This window comes from Lissotriton vulgaris, chromosome 2_1 (assembly GCF_964263255.1).
Source record: "Lissotriton vulgaris chromosome 2_1, aLisVul1.2, whole genome shotgun sequence".
NCBI lineage: Eukaryota > Metazoa > Chordata > Amphibia > Caudata > Salamandridae > Lissotriton > Lissotriton vulgaris.
Genome location: NC_141687.1, coordinates 1,963,057,120 through 1,963,076,493, shown reverse-complemented (window position 1 = coordinate 1,963,076,493; position 19,374 = coordinate 1,963,057,120). Strand labels below are relative to the sequence as shown.

General features: G+C 42.9%; 1 protein-coding gene across 1 annotated transcript in view; it reads left to right on the top strand.

Moving 5' to 3' along the window:
* The window catches only part of LOC147733567 (aminopeptidase Ey-like), a 538,593-nt gene that overhangs the window by 360,692 nt on the left and 158,527 nt on the right, over nt 1–19,374 (top strand). The window contains exons 11-12 of the mRNA XM_086958155.1: nt 584–660; nt 5,507–5,646. Coding sequence (XP_086814281.1) covers nt 584–660; nt 5,507–5,646 — 217 coding nt within the window. The remainder of the gene's footprint in view (nt 1–583; nt 661–5,506; nt 5,647–19,374) is intronic.

Genomic DNA, 19,374 nt, shown 5'->3' with positions numbered 1-19,374 from the left:
TTTAAAGTTTCACAACTGCATAGACAGGCTACAGTCATGTTTTGTACTGTCACTCTTGCAGTGACACAATGTGTGCTGCAGTCCACTAGTGATGTTTAACCCCTTACGCGCTGAGCGAGTTCCCCTGCTGTGCGGGTGAATTAAAGAGTGAGTGGGCCCCCGGCCATCCTCCGCAGACGCCCACCGTGACTCAAGGGGTTAACTTACTGGCTCTGGGTATTCTTTGTACTATATACTAAGGACTCACAGGTAAGTAAGTAAATATAGCCAATTTTGATATGTTTTACGGGGCAGAAAACAAGCACTGGGCATAATTAGCAGAGTTCCAGTGTACAGAATTAAAAAAACAGCAGCATCAGTCCAAATAAGCAGAGGTAATAATGCAAAAGGGGAATATTCGTACAATCGCCTTATGCAGGATTAAGCTTTTCATAGCTCATGCAATCTGTGAAAAACATATACAATAATTTGAACATTTACGTTTGTGTCCTACAAAGTCAAATGGTCTTTGTTGAAAAACTGATATGAATTACCATTGAATGGGCTGGTCTATTTAAAAAGTTAAGAGATTATATTTTTTCAGTTACACGTGGATTGTACCAGTCACGTCAATTAGAAATGGAAGCAGACAGCCTGACTACTGGCTCCAGGAACCCTCAGGTAACATACAGGACATCCTACTCACTGTGTTCTAGTTTATTAAACAATGTCTAGCTAAATTCATGGTGTTGACAAATTATAAAACAAATTGTGTGCAGTATGTATGATTTCCATCATTACTTTAAATCAATACTGGAAACTGATGTATGTAAATCTTTTTAGAACATTGGAATGTTGTAAGGTCTATTACAGACAACAGAGTGGCAGACAGAATGAGGGAGTCAGTTTATGAGTGAGTGAGATTGAGTGAGAGAGATCAAGAGTGAGTGCAATACAGTGAGTGAGAATTAGTGACTGAAAGGGAGTGTGAATGAACGAATGGGAGCAGAGTGAGAATGAGCATGAGCAAGTGATCATACCACATTTGGTGTTATGCTTGTGAATCTGCGGTTTGCCTTGACATCCTGGAGATAATGATTGGCATATAGGAGGTACCCATGGCAAATTTCTTACACTGCATTACAGGAGCAATTATCAGACTGACAGACACCTGTACACACTGATAGACACCTGTAGACAACGTACAACTACTGTAAAGGGTCGACGTTTCGATCCCCCGCTCTAAGATACATGGGGATCATCATCAGGACTTATTAGTTGTGTTGCCTGTGGGGAAAAAATCGTATACGCCTCTTGAGGGGGAGAGGTGCAATTGCTGAGGCTGTGGTAGCTAACCGGCTGTCTTGCCGGGTGGTGCCGCTTAGATGAGCGCGCAAAGTCGGCAAGCGACGCTGGTGGCCGTGGCCACTTTCACGCGTCGGGAAGCTGGTAAAGTTGGGTCCTTTGAGATTCCAAGGAATTGCCGAGTTGCAATATGGCGGTGCCGGGACAGTCCTCGCATCCGCTAATACTGGGAACGATGTCCTTGTGTATCACGGAGCAGCCGATGCTGCAGTTGATCCGTCAAGAGCGGGGGATCGAAACGTCGACCCTTTACAGTAGTTGTACGGTATAACATAATGTGTATCACTCGCTGTACATACTACTCTGACAAAACACTTGCATTTTTGATTTTAAAAAAGTGTCCAGTTTGCTCTCTCTTTCCTGTAAAACCTCTCCTTACTTCTAAACTCTCCCTAAACTTTTCTGTTTTGTGGTAAAGCACAGGATTGTGCTCTTGTATTCTTTGTAACGTGGCTTACAATTATTCTTACATTGTGAAAATAAAATTCCTTGTCCGGCTGGACTTGGATAAATATAGGCGGCTTATCACGGCTTTCCTTAAATATTTTTCTTTTATTAATGCACTGCTTTGGACTGTTTCCTTAAAAAAGGAAGTCATTTTAACGTCATTGCATATTTTGAAAAAATATGGGGGCAAATTCAAGGGACTGTTATGTTTCAATAGCTTGATACACTGTGAAAAATTGAATAATTAATGAGTGCCCTTTGAGAGACAAGATTATTTATTCAAAGTAATGCAGAATTTTGCTTTAAAATGCACTATTTTACTACTTTGTGTTCAAGCTTTCTTGGCGGAGAATCGCACTAAAAGATAATTGACTTACGTGCTGCAATTCAAGGTAAGTGCTAAGCCCCACCACTTTCGAAAGTGAGGCAGTACCCTAACATCGGGGGTATAAAAAAAACAGGCTTTTGTCTGTGTTAACTATGCAGTTATTCTGAAACTTCAGCAGTCATTTATTGTGAAGTCAACAGGGTTAAGGCCATATGACAGCATTCTCTGCGAACCTTCAGGGTTAAAGGTCAAATGATGTCACTTCTTGTGAGGCCTTTAAGATCAAAGGTCTTTTGACGTAAATTCCACTATCCCTGAATTTTTGGTGAATGGACGATCAGACGCTCCCTGCAAATAATCAAGTGCAATGGTTTGGTCACTTCCTAATGGAGTAAACTGACAAATTATGCAGACTCAGTTTCTAGGTTTGTCTGTTTTTTTATGAATTGTGGAACTCTAGAAAGTCTACTAATTACCATTATTGCCAATTATCATTATAATAAGGGGCACTGTTCAGGATAGTATTTGAGGGTAACTAGGAGTATCCTTTGCCCATGCTGGCTGACTGGCAACGCCTGTAAAATAACTAGTGCACCGACTGCACTTTTTAAAGTATGCTCTTAATGTTTGCCAGTTAGAGGAGCTGACTGTGCCTAGTACCAGTTTCTCTTTATTAGCATCTCTCATTCTAAAACATTAATTAGATTCCGTAAACAGTTAAAGACATTCCTATTCAACCTTCCTCAGTAATTCTCTGCTTAGCAACTCTACCAGGCCACCTCTGTTGGTTCCTAGCGCTTGGACTCCCCCGGGCAGCAATCGCGCTCTATAAATCTACTTTTCATTTCATTTCATTCCATTTCATTTCATTTCATTCATTTCGTTTTGAAACAAAGACACAATCATCTGTCATAACTGACAAAGTGAATGTTAAGTCACTTCCTGTGATTTGACGGGAGTGGAAAAAAGGTACATGCCACCATGTCTGCTGCCACTGTGATGTTGGCGAACTAAAATCACTTTTTTATGACACATGGGATACCCATTCTTGTATACTGCCAACTGATGCAACTGAGAGTCTGAGCATGTTACTTAACAATGTATATGATTGAAAGGTACACCTTGCACATATTGTAAGCCTCTTTCCTTACTATTCGCTACATATATTTAGATATGAGGCAGCAGGACCAGCCAACAGGCTGAGGTGTACATTGAAGGGTCCCTGTACCAGCCGTATCCTGTAGACTCTACCACAACAGCATGCTGGATCTAGTGGAGGGAGGTGGACTTTTCTTAGGGAGAGATTTACCCTGTACAAATGAGTGAACTCTTACAAACCCATTGGATGGTTGTAGTCACAGTTGTCCTGTAGGTAGTTTGTCACTGGAAATAGTAACTCCTGCAAAAAGCTAGTGGAATTGGTTTCCCAGAGTGGAAAAGGAAGCAGGTTACCTATATTACATCTGATTGTGTCTCTGTGAGGGAAAAATATTTCCCCATGAGTGTACTCCAGTACATTCTTTTCAATGCACAAAATACGATGGATTACACATGATGTGCTGGGAGTAACCTCGAAAATATGTTGATTTTGGTCATTTCCATATACATCCACATAGTTTTGGGAAGCATTGAAAATGCGTAATTACTAAGGAATTGGTGGAGTGAGGCGTTAGCCGTCATGGCTTAACGCCTCACTCCACTACTTCAGAAAAGCAAGTATGCACCATATTTACCTGGATGTGGTGCAGGCTTGAATTTCCCCCTGTGCTGGTGCTACAAAGCAGTGTAGCACCATTGCAGGCACCCTTGCAGCATAGCGCAATGGTGTCTGCATGCAGGGGAGAATTGTTTATGTGTAGGAAGTTGTACCTTCCTGCACATAAACAATCATAGAATTCTATTTAGGCACTTCTATGTGTGCTGCTTAATGTAGCACACATGGAAGTTACAAAATGTCTTATTTTTAAGGATTGTTTATGTGCTGGAAGGGTCACCTTCCTACACATAAACAATCCAGGGTGTTTTGCTGCACACATGTAAAAAGCAAAAACTGAGAGAAATAAAGCATTTCTCCTTGTTTCGCAAACTTAAGACCAGGTTTTTCTGAATGTGGCGTATCGCTGTCTTGTAGCTAAAGCCCCTATTGCCACCACAACGTCTCGAAAATTGACGTTGTGATAGCGATAGGAGCTTGCACATACTTATGCCCCCAAATGTGATGTTCAAAATGCATAGATTTACACATTTTTGTGACTCAGGCAACTGCAACAGTAGTCCCGATTGCAGCCTCTGTGTCGGTGGTGGCGACTAGGTCACTCTAGCATGGAAGAATCTGTGAGTGAAGAAGGTGTGAAAGTCGTTTAAGCCCTCCACCCCTCAGCCAAATGATTCCTGTTTTACACAGCTTGCAAAGGTCTGTGTTTTATGGGTTGTATGACAGAGGCATGCATGGCTAAACCATGCGTGCCTCTACTATGCGGAATCTACAACGAATGCGTCTATAAAAAGGCATTCCTTTAACCATGTATGCCTTTATCAAGCAAGTTTTTGTTAGAGGTATGACTGATAAAGGGATGTGTGGTAGAGATCACATGGAAAGGCCCCTGCCCTGAGCCCAGAAAACTATCCCAACCACCCTTAACCCTAAAAACTACCCCGCCCCAAATAGCTAAACACTACCCCAACACCCCCTGAGCCCTAAAAACTACCCTGACTGTCCCTGAGCCCTGAACACTACCTGACCCCCCCCCCCGAGCCCTAAACACTACCCTGACTGTCCATGAGCCCAAAACACTACCCTAACCCCCTGAGCCCTAAACACTATCCCGAACCGCCATGACCCTAAACACTACCTTGACTCCACTGAGCCCTAAGCACAACTGACCCGAGCCATAAACACTACCCTGACCCACCGAGCCCTAAAAAAGACCCCAACTACCCTGAGTTCTAAAAATACCGCAACAAAAACTACCTTCCACCCCCCACTTACCTCACTCCGTCCTGTCCCGATCCTTCCTGTTCCTGGGACCACCCATCTCAGCATCTAGACTGCGCACTGCCTTAACCACGTACATACGTGGTTAAGGCATGTGTGGTTGAGACTGTGGGCAAATGTCACTCGTGGCTCTGCCTGCGTTGTAAAGGCCGTTCCCCCGTTTTCTGTAATACGCACTAAGTAGCTGGCTGATGAGTGTCTCCTTTCTTGGCTTCCTCTGATGACTTGATGACTATTTCCACCCCATAAACAAAGCATACAAAATATTATATAGGAGAAATGTATGGAATTATGCGAAAAATGTATTATTATTATTACTATTACTATTTTCATCATTATTATTATTAAAGTACAACAGCACAACACACTTTATTTTTTGTGTTTTCGTCTAGCTGTGAACGACGCATTTAAGGTGAATGGGGGCAGCTCGGACTGGATACTGGCTAACCTCAATATGACTGGATATTACAGAGTTAACTATGACCAGGAGAACTGGAAGAGGATTATTCAGCAATTGCGTAAGGACCATACAGTAGGTTTGCATTTACCTGCATTTGACTTCTTATTCAGAACCCGCATGAAACCCCGTAGCGTCCCCAGCTACGTCCTACCATAAAGTATGCTATCTGTCTGTTTTTGTTTACATAAAAAAAATGTGATATTGAGAATAACAAACATTAGACAAATGAAATCCATGAACGACAAATACAATCGCTAATAGAAACACCTTAATGACTGAGGAGCAAAGGACAAGTAAAATAAAATAAAAAGATGTGTTTTCTTCTACTATTACTGGCTCAACATATTTAATTGTTTCGTCAGTATCAATGCACAAAGTTGAATGCAGTTATTTTGAGCGGGTAGGGGGGTCTTTTCCGTTCGCCTGCTTTCACCACATTGAACCTGAGAACTAGCATACACTAGCGTCCACACTAGGTAGAGCGCCCTTCAATTTTCTGAAGTACTAAAAACCCCATGCCTGTTTTTTAAGTTTAGATTTTGGGTTTTCCTTGAAGTTTCTTCCTTGCAGTGCATATAAACCTCCAAACCTCCGTGGATTTGTTAATTGGGGACATCTCTTAGTCACTCCCAGGCCATTTTGCTTTCCAGAAATGATCATTTTTCAACAAGAGACTGTAAGCAGGCAACATGGTTCTTGTTGGTCAGATACCACCTCTCTGGTGGTCTTAAGGTGTATAGAGCCTGTGCCTGTGCCTTTGGTGTTCTGCAGAAACATGTCGACCTTGTTAACATCTAAGTAGTCATTTGTTATACTACTTTGCACTGTTTTTATCCTTTGGGTGCGGGTAGGATCCTATTAAAAGTCTTTTTCCACTCCTGCAACCCAATATTAATTCATGCACTTAATTTTCTTGCACTTGGCACATTCTTTCCTTTGCACTGCTAGTCATTTACCCCCTGTTACCCTTTTTTCCCCTTCATCATATCTTAATAGCCTCCAAAAAGATTAGGCTACAATCTACCTAATCCATAGTGGACATGTTTCCACTTCCTTCGGGTGAAGGATCCCAAGTGATGTAGGGCGGAACAGGACGGGTATCTGATGGGAACACAATTTTTCACCACGAATACCTTGGATTCCTGGATTGTATCCTGAGAAATGTACAGTTTTTAAGATAGTTTCAATCACCTCTGACCCGTTGTCTGCGCACAGTTTTTTGTATTACATTTTATATGCTTTTACTACGCATACATTGACAACCAAATTCGTTGTAAATGCATGAATGGTAAAAGCATGTTTTTATTTTTAATGTTTGGATAAGGTAAGTATGGGTATAGGGGTATATGTTTTGGGGTACTGATGTATATGTTTTGGGGTGTTTGGGTATTTAAAGGGTTCAGATATAGTTTTGGGTTATGGGGTACAGGGGTAGTTTTAGGGTTCAGGGGTAGGTATGGCTTTTGGGGTACAGGGGTATTTTTAGGGTTCAGGGGTAGGTTTTGGGGTACATGGGTATTTTAAGGGTTCAGGGCTAGGTTTGGGTTTTGGGGTACAGGGGTATTTTCAAGGTTCAGGGCTAGGTTTGGGTTTTGGGGTACAGGGGTATTTTAGGGTTCAGGGGTAGGTTTGGGTTTTGGGTACAGGGTTATTTTTTAAGGTTCAGGGCTAGGTTTGGGTTTTGGGGTACAGGGGAATTTTTAGGGTTCAGGGGTAGGTTTGGGTTTTGGAGTACAGGGGTATTTTAGGGTTCAGGTGTAGGTTTGGGGGTACAAGGGTATTTTTAGGGTTCAGGGCTAGGTTTGGATTGTGGGGTACAGGGGTATTTTTAGGGTTCAGGGGTAGCTTTGGGTTTTGAGGTACAGGGGTATTTATAGGGTTCAGGTCTGGGTTTGGGTTTTGGGGTACAGGGGTATTTTCAGGGTTTAGGGATAGGTTTGCGTTTTGGGGTACAGGGTATATTTATAGGGTTAAGATGGGTTAGTGTTTAAGGGTGTTGGGGTATTTTAAGGAGTAAGGGTGGGTTATGATTATGGGGTGCAGGGGTATTTAAAGAGAGCAGGATGGGATTCGTTTTTAGGGTGTTAAGGGTAATAAAATAAATAATAAATACAAATAATATAAATAATGCAATTTAAAAGAATAAATGTTTTAATTAAATTAAAAAAATGTGTATATATATATATATATATATATATATATATATATATATATATATACATCACGACAATCCTGTCGACTCTGCCGCCGCGTTGTCAGTCACGCGCCGCCGCCAGCTACACAGGACACGGACCCAGTTTTGGAGCTTCAATTGTTTATTGCCAAAAGGTCATATATATATATATATATGTATATATATATATCTACACATATATACAAACATATATACAAACATATATTTGATGTTTTAATAATGTACTTTAACAATGTATATGACTTTACCACACATGCAATTTCGTTATAATGGCATGCGTGATAAAGTTATATGCGTTGTAAAAGTTTTAGAAATGATGTATTTGCGGAGTAATAGTCCCGCGTTATAAAAATTGCGGAGTGATGGTATGCGGGATGTTGGTTTGCGGAATATCATCACATATTCCCATGGGAGGTATAGTCCCTTTCTTGCTAATTCCGTGGAGGCGGGCCTTGTGTCCGGATGTGCGTGGCGCGAGGCCTTTGCGCAACAGAAGTGGAAAATCTTGTGTTCCCCGTGGCTTAAGAGTTATGATTGTTCCCACATACGAAAACCCGGACCCCAAAATGCTTCAGGAATGGGCAGAGAATAATTTGCAATCATCGAGAAATATGTTACTGATTCTGATAAAATATGCCCACTCGGATAGAGAAGCATTACTAACTGAAATCGACAAGGTGAATGCTCTTTTGGAAGCGACGGGTGAAACTGAATTAATAGCGAACACCCGGAAGGAGATTGATCAAAGACTTGCCAAGCTGGAAAAAACCATTCAAGAGCGCAAAATCCATAAATTTGCGAGAGACAAACAAGACTATGCGACGGGGCATATTTTTACGTTTTCTCGTAAATACGACTCATATAAACGCAAAGCAATGTCTGTCCAGCAGAAACCAGGCGTGTCAACTGATTCAACTACTCCTTCAGTTGCTGCTGTAACTAATGATGATAATCTATCAGTAGCTCCATTCACCGGCTCTGAGGAGAGTTTACCTCCTACTGATACAGGGGCTCCTGATCTTACAACTTTTTCAGTAGTCGACGAATTAAATTTTGTCAGCGAGGACCGGAGATATTCTCTGCGCTCACGGAACAATCCTCCACAAGCAGGCAAAGTGGCAGCCAAAAGCGTCGCCACAGGAAACGATTTGCCAAAAAGAGGTGGAGGGCGAGGCAGAACGCGCAGGAATTGGAACAAATAACGAGTATACAAGACAATACAGTAATCAACTTGACTGATATGACGCTTTCTAAAGTGGAGGAACAGCTCCTCTCCTTGGGACTTTCTTATTGTCCACCAAATAACTTCTCCTATGTTCAGGCACGTATTGATGTTTTTAAATTCATCAGGAAAATCAAATTACAAAAATACTTCCTGTTACATCCGGAAAATCCAAATATACTGGCCAATGTATTAGTGACATCAGCAGAAGAGGAGTCACTACAAGTTAGGAATTTACAAGGATTACAAACTTTGATTTCCCTAGCCAACGAAGAAAGTTCACAAACAGAACCGACAGTCAGTCAAGTTGTTACTGTTAACCTATCACCAACCACGACTTTTCAGGGAAAATCCACTTTTCTGCTTTTGATGCCTAAAGACGCTGTTGATGTCTTTAGTGACAGGGTTATTACAGAACTTAAGACACTTAATAAGTCGGTACTGGGAAAGAAAAAACAATGTGATTTTAATAATGTGCAATATACCAAACTTGTTAAAAAAATCCAGGGTAACAATCAGGTGGTAGTGAAGAGTGCGGACAAGGGGGGGAACACGGTATTGTGGGCTAAAATTGATTATGTATCTGAGGCAGCCCGTCAATTAGTTGACCCCCTTTGCTATTCAAAAACTACTAAATTTGTGATGCTTAATAGCCACGAGAAAACCAGAAAAGACATCAATGTCTGGTATCGACGTGGCTTACTTACAAAAGAGGAAACAAAATTTCTCAATGTATCACATCCTATTACACCTTTGTTTTATCTTTTACCCAAGATTCACAAGTGCACTGTCCCAGTCCCAGGTCGCCCCATCATTTCAGCCCAAGGCAGTAAGAATGAAAACATTTCAAAATATGTGGATTTTTTCTTAGAGCCCCATATGATTTCTCTCCCTTCTTTTCTTAAGGATACCACTGATTTTTTGGTTAAGATTAGTCACATCACGTGGGGTCCTGATTTATGTTTCCTGGTGATGGATATTGAGGCATTTTACACCAGCATCAACCATCTACAGGGTCAGTATTTCTTGGATTCTCGAGAGGCTACCATGAGGGACCATAATCTCATGTTACTTGATATGATTCGTATCTGCCTTTTTAATAATTATTTCCAATTTGACATGGATTTTTACCATCAGGAGCACGGGGTGGCCATGGGTTCATGCTTCTCCCACAGCTATTCATGTCTTCATGTTGGCTGGTGGGAGGAGCATGTTCTGGGGGTCACTCACGCACGCTGGCTTCCTCACCTTGTTCATTATTGGAGATTTATTGACGATATTTTTATCGTCTGGAGGGGATCACAAGAACTAGCAGGTGTGTCTGTCAATGAAATCAATGTGAACAATAGGAACCTTAAGTTCACTGCCAACATCACATCTAACTCTGCTGAATTTTTGGACGTCCTGGTTTACATTGATAACAACACCATTCAGACAAAACTTTACAGGAAAAGCACTGCGGGCAATTCCATCTTGCATGCCCGCAGGGCCCATCCCCCACATACCATAAACAGCATACTCTTGGGTGAGTTTATCAGGATCAAACGCATTTGCAGCAGCCCAGATATCACCCAACAGTGCCTATTGGAATCTAGGGAAAGATTCCTCCGATGGGGCTACAAAAGAGCTGTGTTAGATCGGGCTCTAAGTAAAGCACTAGCTCGTCCACGTGAGGCACTTTTGACTCCCAAAATCAAAATGATTTCTGATTCGGCTAGTCTGGGTACTGCTCGATTTATCACCACGTACTGGTCCCAAACTCCCAAGCTAAGTAAGATCATCAGATCTGAGTGGCCTATAGTACTAACGGATGTAATTCTTGGTCCATTCTTGCCCAAATCACTGTCCATCACTTTTAGGAGGGCTCCTTCTATGAAAGACTCCTTAGATAGAACCCAGCCTGAGCTCCCACCTAAAACTAGTTAGCTTAACAAACCTGGCTTTTATAGGTGTACTTCGTGCCGTGCCTGCACTTTTGCAATTAACGGCACGCATTATACATCTGCTTTCAATGAAAGAGCTATTCCGATAAAAGAACATCTCACATGTCGCAGTGATTTTGTAGTTTACCAACTAACCTGCACATGTTCCCTCTCCTATATTGGAAGCACTGAGCTGCAAGCATACCAACGAATTTTGCAACACATCCGGGCCATAGTCAATTCAGACATGAATTATCCGGTGGCCCGCCACTTTAAAGCAGTGCATGACAAAAAACTGAAAGATCTGAAGTATACTTTGTTGTGCTCTGTAGCTAATCCAGGCAGGGGTGGTGACCGTGAAAAGCTTCTACGCCAAAGAGAAGCTTTCTTTATTTTACTGCTCGATACCAGATCCCCCAATGGGTTAAATGCTTTTGATGAATTACACCACTTTCTGTAATGGATGTTGTTTTTCTTAACCTTGAATAATGAATTATGTTCCCTCTGATTATGATATATGTATTTATACACATCATTTTTATCCATGTGATATATAACTCTCAGGATGATGATTTATTATTGCTAAATGGTACATATATGTGTATATTTATATTGTTTTTGCAGGTTTTCAAATGAGTTTCCTGTCGCCTATTATATTTCATGTATTTAACATCTTATCATATGGTCTATCGAAGCATTTGCACTTTAGCATTCAAGCATTTCTGAGATAGGGGTTTTGTATTAGGCCGATGATTTTGAATTTGTTTTAGGAACCTCACTTTGCACTAGCAATTTATACTTAACTTCCTATGGTATATTCTCTCTGTTGAAATTATGGGAGAGTATAAAGGATTGATGTTGGGGTTTCCTATTGTTAATGACGAGGTGGATTTGATATACTTCTATCATAAGGACTCGTTTTACATTTGATTATTTGCACTTGTTACCACCTGGCCTTTTTCACCGTATTCGAGCACTATGCTTTAATTTTGTCTCTGTATACTTCTTGCATTTAAGTATTGATGGTCGATACGATATTCAATGTAATGCTTGTCTGCTTCATTGTAAACCCATGCGGCCTGTTTCTTTAGGCGCTTGCGCTTTTAATTACCATTTATCTCACCGCCTACTCCTAACGCGTCATGTGACCAAGCTCCGTTCGCGGAGCGAAACGCGTCAGGGAGGGCACTTGCTCTTTCACTTTGCTAAATATATATGCACTGCTGACACCTTATTCGGCGTGATGGCTTGGTGATTTAACATCGTGATATTCAATTTGTGGAGTGGAGGTCTGCGCCCATTTGAACTGCCACCAGGAGCGGTTGGGACTTTGCTCGTTCATATATATATATATATATACATCACGACAATCCTGTCGACTCTGCCGCCGCGTTGTCAGTCACGCGCCGCCGCCAGCTACACAGGACACGGACCCAGTTTTGGAGCTTCAATTGTTTATTGCCAAAAGGTCATATATATATATATATATATATATACACATATATACAAACATATATACAAACATATATTTGATGTTATAATAATGTACTTTAACAATGTATATGACTTTACCACACATGCAATTGCATTATAATGGCATGCGTGATAAAGTTATATGCGTTGTAAAAGTTTTAGAAATGATGTATTTGCGAGTAATAGTCCTGCGTTATAAAAATTGCGGAGTGATGGTATGCGGGAAGTTTGGTTTGCGGAATATCATCACATATTCCCATGGGAGGTATAGTCCCTTTCTTGCTAATTCCGTGGAGGCGGGCCTTGTGTCCGGATGTGCTTGGCGCGAGGCCTGTGCGCAACAGAAGTGGAACATCTCCAGTGTGCGCTTCAGGCGTCACCGGAAGTTAAGGCGAGATTACATTTCCTGCACAATGGCCCCTGTTTGCGCTCCTTCCGGCCCTTGGGAATAGCGCCATGCCTGACCTCCATACAGTAAAGCATGTCACTGGGAGCGCGGGGCAAGCAAACCTGGAGCTGGAATGTACAGACCCAGGGAAGAAAAAACAATGAAATATTGGGCACAACGCTCGCTTTATTTTCCCCATAATCCTGCGCCCCACACATGCCCACTCCCCAAGCGTACACCCACAGAACATGATATGAGACATGGCATGAAGGGCGGAACATACCACCCCCCCCCCCCCAGCGTTTTTCACACCCCCAGCACACACCCACAGCACAACACAGACACGCCCACAAGGGACTACTTTGCTGGCACGGTTCTTTTACCTTTTAAATGTATATGGTGGGCGTCTGCATAGCCTATGTCCTTCTGCTGCAACTTCCCTTTCCAACGCTGTATTGAGTGTTGTGATTGGTGCTGTGGTTCCTGAGATTACCCGCCTCAAAGGTTTGGGCTCTCTCTTTATTATATTAGTATAGATATAGATCTCAATATCATTGTCCTTAAGCGTATACACTGGGACATTTTACGTCAGTTTATAATTCCCCTCAGCTTGCTCCTTGTTCTTGCCATACCTAGCATACCCTACTAACTGGGCTCATCCTATCTACCAGCCTAAACTGACAACACTCACTAGTAGATTTGAGTGTTTGTGGCCCCTCTAGTCCTCCATGGCCAAATTCCCATCTTGCTTCTCACTACGGGCCTCTTTCCCTGCCAGAAATGGCTCTCAACTGTCACCAGAAACTTGCTGCATTCTCAAGTAGATCCTAAACAACTGGTAGCCAGCATGACAAATTAAGAGGTCAGGTTCTTCATCTGTAGCCATTCAGGAAGGAGGTGAGTTCTTTATTTCATGTTATGCCTCTAAGCTACATCAGCCTGCACCTCCTACTGGGGACACACAGGCTACTACTCCCTGATAATGTTTGTACACCAAACTTGCACTCATGTAAACCCATGATTCTTCTACTGATGTACAAATTAAAAACAAAACCATGAAGGCCTTTATTTGAGAAACTTTTTTCAAAATTTTTGTGATCATCTGAACAACCGCGGCTCGGCTCCCCCATAAGATTTGTTTTAGTTAGTTTTATGTTCCTGCTAGGTTATACATAAGAAAGGCATCGAACGAGATCTGGTAAACCACTCCATAACCCCCCCATTACCTGTTATGCAGCTGGAGCATGTAGTTCTTCACCCTGGACCTCCGGGGAAGGGAGTAGATCGGACCGGCCGAAGCAGGAGACGGCGGTTGCGGCTGGCGCTGGCAGTGGTTGGAAGCAGCTCGAGCACGAAGGAGACGCAACTCGGCTCTGTTCCTGTTCCGGGTCGTGGGAGGCAGCGACGGAGGTAGCGCTGGCTTGTCTGCGAATGCGGTGGAGGCAGCATGGAAGGGAGTGAGTTTTTGCTCTGCCACCGCTGAAGACGCCAGCGCCGAGGTAGGGAGTCGGCATTCTTTTTTCTCAATTGAAAGCTATATTATTGGGAAGACTGGGAGGACTAGCAGGAGAGTGCAATCCCTGGAGAAATTTACCGAAAGGGGGGAGAGAGCCTTTGAGACTTTAGACAAATGGATGGATATGGAAGGTGGGTTCAGTATTGGTAGCCTCGCTAAGCTGAATAGCCCTAGAAGCACGGAAGTGGCGATGCCAAAGGAGGTTTAGGCCCCTAAAGTCAATAGGTATGCCCTCCGTGCAAGGTCAGTTTAAACAAAAAAACGGTCTACCTTCTTCGTGTTTCCCCCCTGTCTCGGAAGTAAGGGTCTGCACCAGACGAGGTAAAACCAACTCTGACAAAGTCATTGTGTCTAAAGTCAAAAAGGGAGATATTGCTGGTAAAAGAAAAGGAAATGGTAAGAAGTGATCTCCTCCTAAGATAAAAGTTATCCCTTCGCTTAAAACCTTTTATAAAGTTATGTCTACCAGCACCACCTCAACAACCCTCACCCCATCAAACCATGCAGGTGACACTGTAGAAAATGTAATTCTGGGGGTCCCAACATGGCTAATATCATAAGTCCAGCAAATATGAGGGATCAGCAAGTAGTCACAGCCCGATAATGATACATCCAGCAGTAAACCTATCAAATAAATATTCAGTTTTGCAAGCAACAACCCAGGATGTTCCTCTTTGGAGCTGTCTGGCGCTTGTAATTTAGAACAGCAAGGAGCTGAAGAGGAAAATGGTATTACCAACAAAGGTGTGGCAGATATTACAAGAAAACCCGATGCAACTTCTCCCACTCAGGCAGATATCCTTTTGGCAATGAAGGATGAAATAGCAAGTAGATTTACAGTCTCCGAAAATAATCAAGCAGAAATGACCAGTAGATTCCTAACCTCAAAGGCCAACCAGGCGGCAATTCAAGCCTCCTGTGAAATACTAACAAAAAGACTAGACAAAGTCACATTAAGAACCGAGGCCATGGAGAAAGAAATCCCGAAGATGAAGGACTCTATGCGATCTACCAAAGCAGAGGTAGCCAAATTATCCGCCCAGAACAGTGAATTGAAAGAGGATATTGAACGCCTAGAAAATCATTCTTGGCGGAACAACTTAAGGTTTTTAAATGTTCCTGAAGCTCTGGAGGGGTCTGATATTAGGAGTTTGTAATTTCTTTGTTAAAAGGAACAGTCTTGAAAGGATCGCAATAAGTAGACCTAGTGCATGAAATCCAAAGGGTGCATCGCAATCCTTTCACAAGGAAGATTTTGGTCAACTTTCTAACCTATTCAGTTAAAGAGCAGATTCTGTCCTCTGCCCTAAAAGAAGGCTCCATCTCTTTCAATAGTTCTAATCCCTTTTCCTTACAAATCAGATCAGATATCTCTCATGTAACCGCTACTAGGCAGTGGGAGTTAGGGAAAAGGCTGGAAGAGCTGAATAGTATGGGGGCAAAGGCCCGGCTGAAGTTCAAAGCACTGCTAGACGACACTCAGTTCGGCTTCCGACAAGGTCACGGGACTGAGACTGCACTAATTAAGGCGGCAGACGAAATAAGGGCCACAATGGACAAAGGTGGACAGGCTGTCCTGATTTTGTTGGACCTGTCGGCGGCTTTCGACACGGTCGATCATGCAACTTTGATCGGCCGTGTCGAGGCCATAGGCATTAAACATAGAGCCAGGGATCTTATCTCATCCTTCCTGGCGGATCGTAGGCAAGCTGTTAAGATGGGTACTTATACTTCATCCACCTTCAGCCTTCCTTGTGGAGTTCCGCAGGGTTCCTCGCTAAGTCCGACCCTTTTTAATATCTATGTTTCCGACTTAGCGAGGGTAATAAAAGAGTACAACATCAATTTGACAACATACGCCGACGACACCCAGTTGGTATTATCCATACACAAAAACGGACCTACTGTTGCAGCAAACTTTAAGAACGGTATGAGGGCTATTAGCAGTTGGATGGCTTCCAACTGCTTAAAACTCAACTCATCTAAGACGGAGGTCATGCTCTTTGGAAACATCCAACCTTTGTGGTCTCCCTTATGGTGGCCTGAGGAACTGGGAACTCCACCTCAACCTGTCAGTAAAGTCAAAAATTTGGGAGTGATATTTGACGGCAAGCTCCTTTTCCATCATCACGTGAATGCGGTTGTTTCATCATCCTTCAACATCTTAAGGAAAATAAAGAAACTCTTACCGTATCTCCCCATAGCAACGGGAAAAACACTAATATCCACACTGGTGTTTTCACGTACTGACTACTGTAACGCCCTCTTCCTCAATGCCCAAAAAAAGGTTATTTCCAAACTACAACTGATACAAAATGCCTCCGCTAGAGTTTTACTGGGTATTACCAAATATAGCTCTGTTTCTGGACATCTGGACCAACTGCACTGGCTCCCAGTCAGAAGTCGTACGAAGTTTAAGACCCTCTGTATTGTCTATAAGGCAATAAATAATATGGGACCCAAATTCCTGAGAAGTTCTTTTAAGCCTTTGGCAACCCCCAGAACGCTGCGTTCCAATACGGCCCATATGCTTCAGATTCCTAGAACAAGGAAAGTAAACTGGGGAGACAGATGTTTTGCCATAGCAGCAGCAAAACTATGGAACTCCCTTCCCCTCAATACAAAAAGTAGCCCATCCTTGATTATCTTTAGAAAACAGATAAAGACGTGGCTGTTTTCCCAACGGCACGACTCATAGACCTCTCAACCATTGCCTTAAAGTTCTATTTACTGGTCTTCTGCCTTTAGCCTCTAGCGCCGAGACACCCATGGGTAATTGTAGCGCTTTAAAAATTGCAAAAATAAATAAATAAATAAAATACGTGTGATGTGGAACAATCGCATGTACCAGGTAAAATCAGGCGAGGAAGCCGACGCCCTCATTGTAAAGATTAAGGAGAAGCAGGGGGTTAAAAAGTAGGGAGGTGGAGGTAAAAGATAGGTATAATGCTGTTGATGTTATTGGAACTAGCAGGAACTCAGTTAATTTGGGATTTTGCATCTCAGAGGGGAGGAGGAACCAAATAGGCTCGTATATTGGAAGGGAGGGTTCCTCATGGGACGAGGGGGCACGGGCACAGGGGGTTTGGGGAGGGGGTGAGGGGTGGCACATGGGTGGGGAGTATTGGGTAAAAAATAAAAAACACTCATCTCACCATAGCTAGTAATGCATCATGCTGAGTTGAGCGGTTAGCTATACAGGCTATACAGGTGTATTGGGAAGATGGTAGGAAATCAAGGTCTAAGGGCTAGAAGGACCATCTTTATCTCTTGGAACGTGAATGGGTTGAGGTGCCCCCGGAGGCAAAGGTTAATCCTTAAATATCTGGAACTGTCTACTGCCCACGTATGTTTATTGCAAGAGACACATCTGAGTTTTACAGAAAGTTGCTTAATTTTTTCCAAAGTCCCTTGGATAAAATGTTTTAGTGTGTCGCATCAGATGTCTCATAGCAGTGGCGTAGAAATACTGGTAAAACATGGCGCCTTATGCTCCATTAAAAAATCACAATCAGACTCCTCTGGGAGGTGGTTAGCGGCCCAAATTATATTAAATAAGACGGACATAGTGTGTGCCTCGTTTTATGGTCCTAATATTGACAATTCAACTTACATACTTAAGCTGCAATCAATACTGACATTGGAGTCACCGCTTTATATATTAGGTGGGGATTTTAATGTCCTGTTGGACCCCTCAAAAGATAGGTCTAATTTGAGTTATATATAGGCGCTCGAAAGATACGTTGCGCATTATTAAACCTGATCCAAGATTTAGATCTGATCGATGTATGGAGAGCTCTGAAGGGTGAACAACAGGGCTTTACGTTTTATAGTAAAAAGTACGGTCACTCATCTAGGATTGATTATGTTTTTACAGATAGACAGTTCGTGAATGATATAGAGGGGATATCCATTATGCCAAGCCACCTTTCAGCCCATTCACCATTGCAGTTTATATTTCAGAATAATGGATTGCAGTTACTGTCAAGATGGACGCTAAATAGGGCCATGCTTCATGACACTGAAGTTATTGAGACTATGAAGTCTTTCTCTTTAGAATTTTTTCTCTTAAATATGGGATCCTCAACTATGGATGAAGGTCATGGGTCGCACTCCAACTCCACCCACCAGCGGGTGAACCCCAGGAGCATCATGGTAGATGCAGTTCTATAGCGAGTGCGCTATTTCGAAAGTTCATGTGTTAAAGCAAGTTTGCAGCACCAACTCTGGACACCGGTGTTTCGGAATTGTTGTTCCTCGTCAGCAGAGTGTAGGTAAGTCAGGGGTTTGCTGTGCAGGCTGCCAAGTGTTCTCAGGTTGATACCTCTCAAGGCGCGTGGGTGGGGGATCCGAGCTCGTCAGCTCTTAGCTCAAGGGAGCCATATAACTGAAGGTCATGGGTCGCACTCCAACTCCACCCACCAGCGGGTGAACCCCAGGAGCATCATGGTAGATGCAGTTCTATAGCGAGTGCGCTATTTCGAAAGTTCATGTGTTAAAGCAAGTTTGCAGCACCAACTCTGGACACCGGTGTTTCGGAATTGTTGTTCCTCGTCAGCAGAGTGTAGGTAAGTCAGGGGTTTGCTGTGCAGGCTGCCAAGTGTTCTCAGGTTGATACCTCTCAAGGCGCGTGGGTGTGGGATCCGAGCTCGTCAGCTCTTAGCTCAAGGGAGCCATAAAACTGAAGGTCATGGGTCGCACTCCAACTCCACCCACCAGCGGGTGAACCCCAGGAGCATCATGGTAGATGCAGTTCTATAGCGAGTGCGCTATTTCGAAAGTTCATGTGTTAAAGCAAGTTTGCAGCACCAACTCTGGATTTTATCTGGGATGCATGCAAGGCATGCCTAAGGGGGAGGCTACATGGCATTATATGCTCCAAGAATAGGGCAGAGGCTGGGATACTAAAAAATATTGAGGAAAGAATAAGTCAGTTAGAGCAGGATAGAAACGGCTTAAATAATGGGGACTCAGAGCATCTTTCGCAAGTCCTTCAGGACCTGGACGAGGCACGACAGGAGTATAGAGGGAAATTGGATGCAAGGTGTAGAGCGCAATGGGTCACTAGAAATATGCAAAATTTGT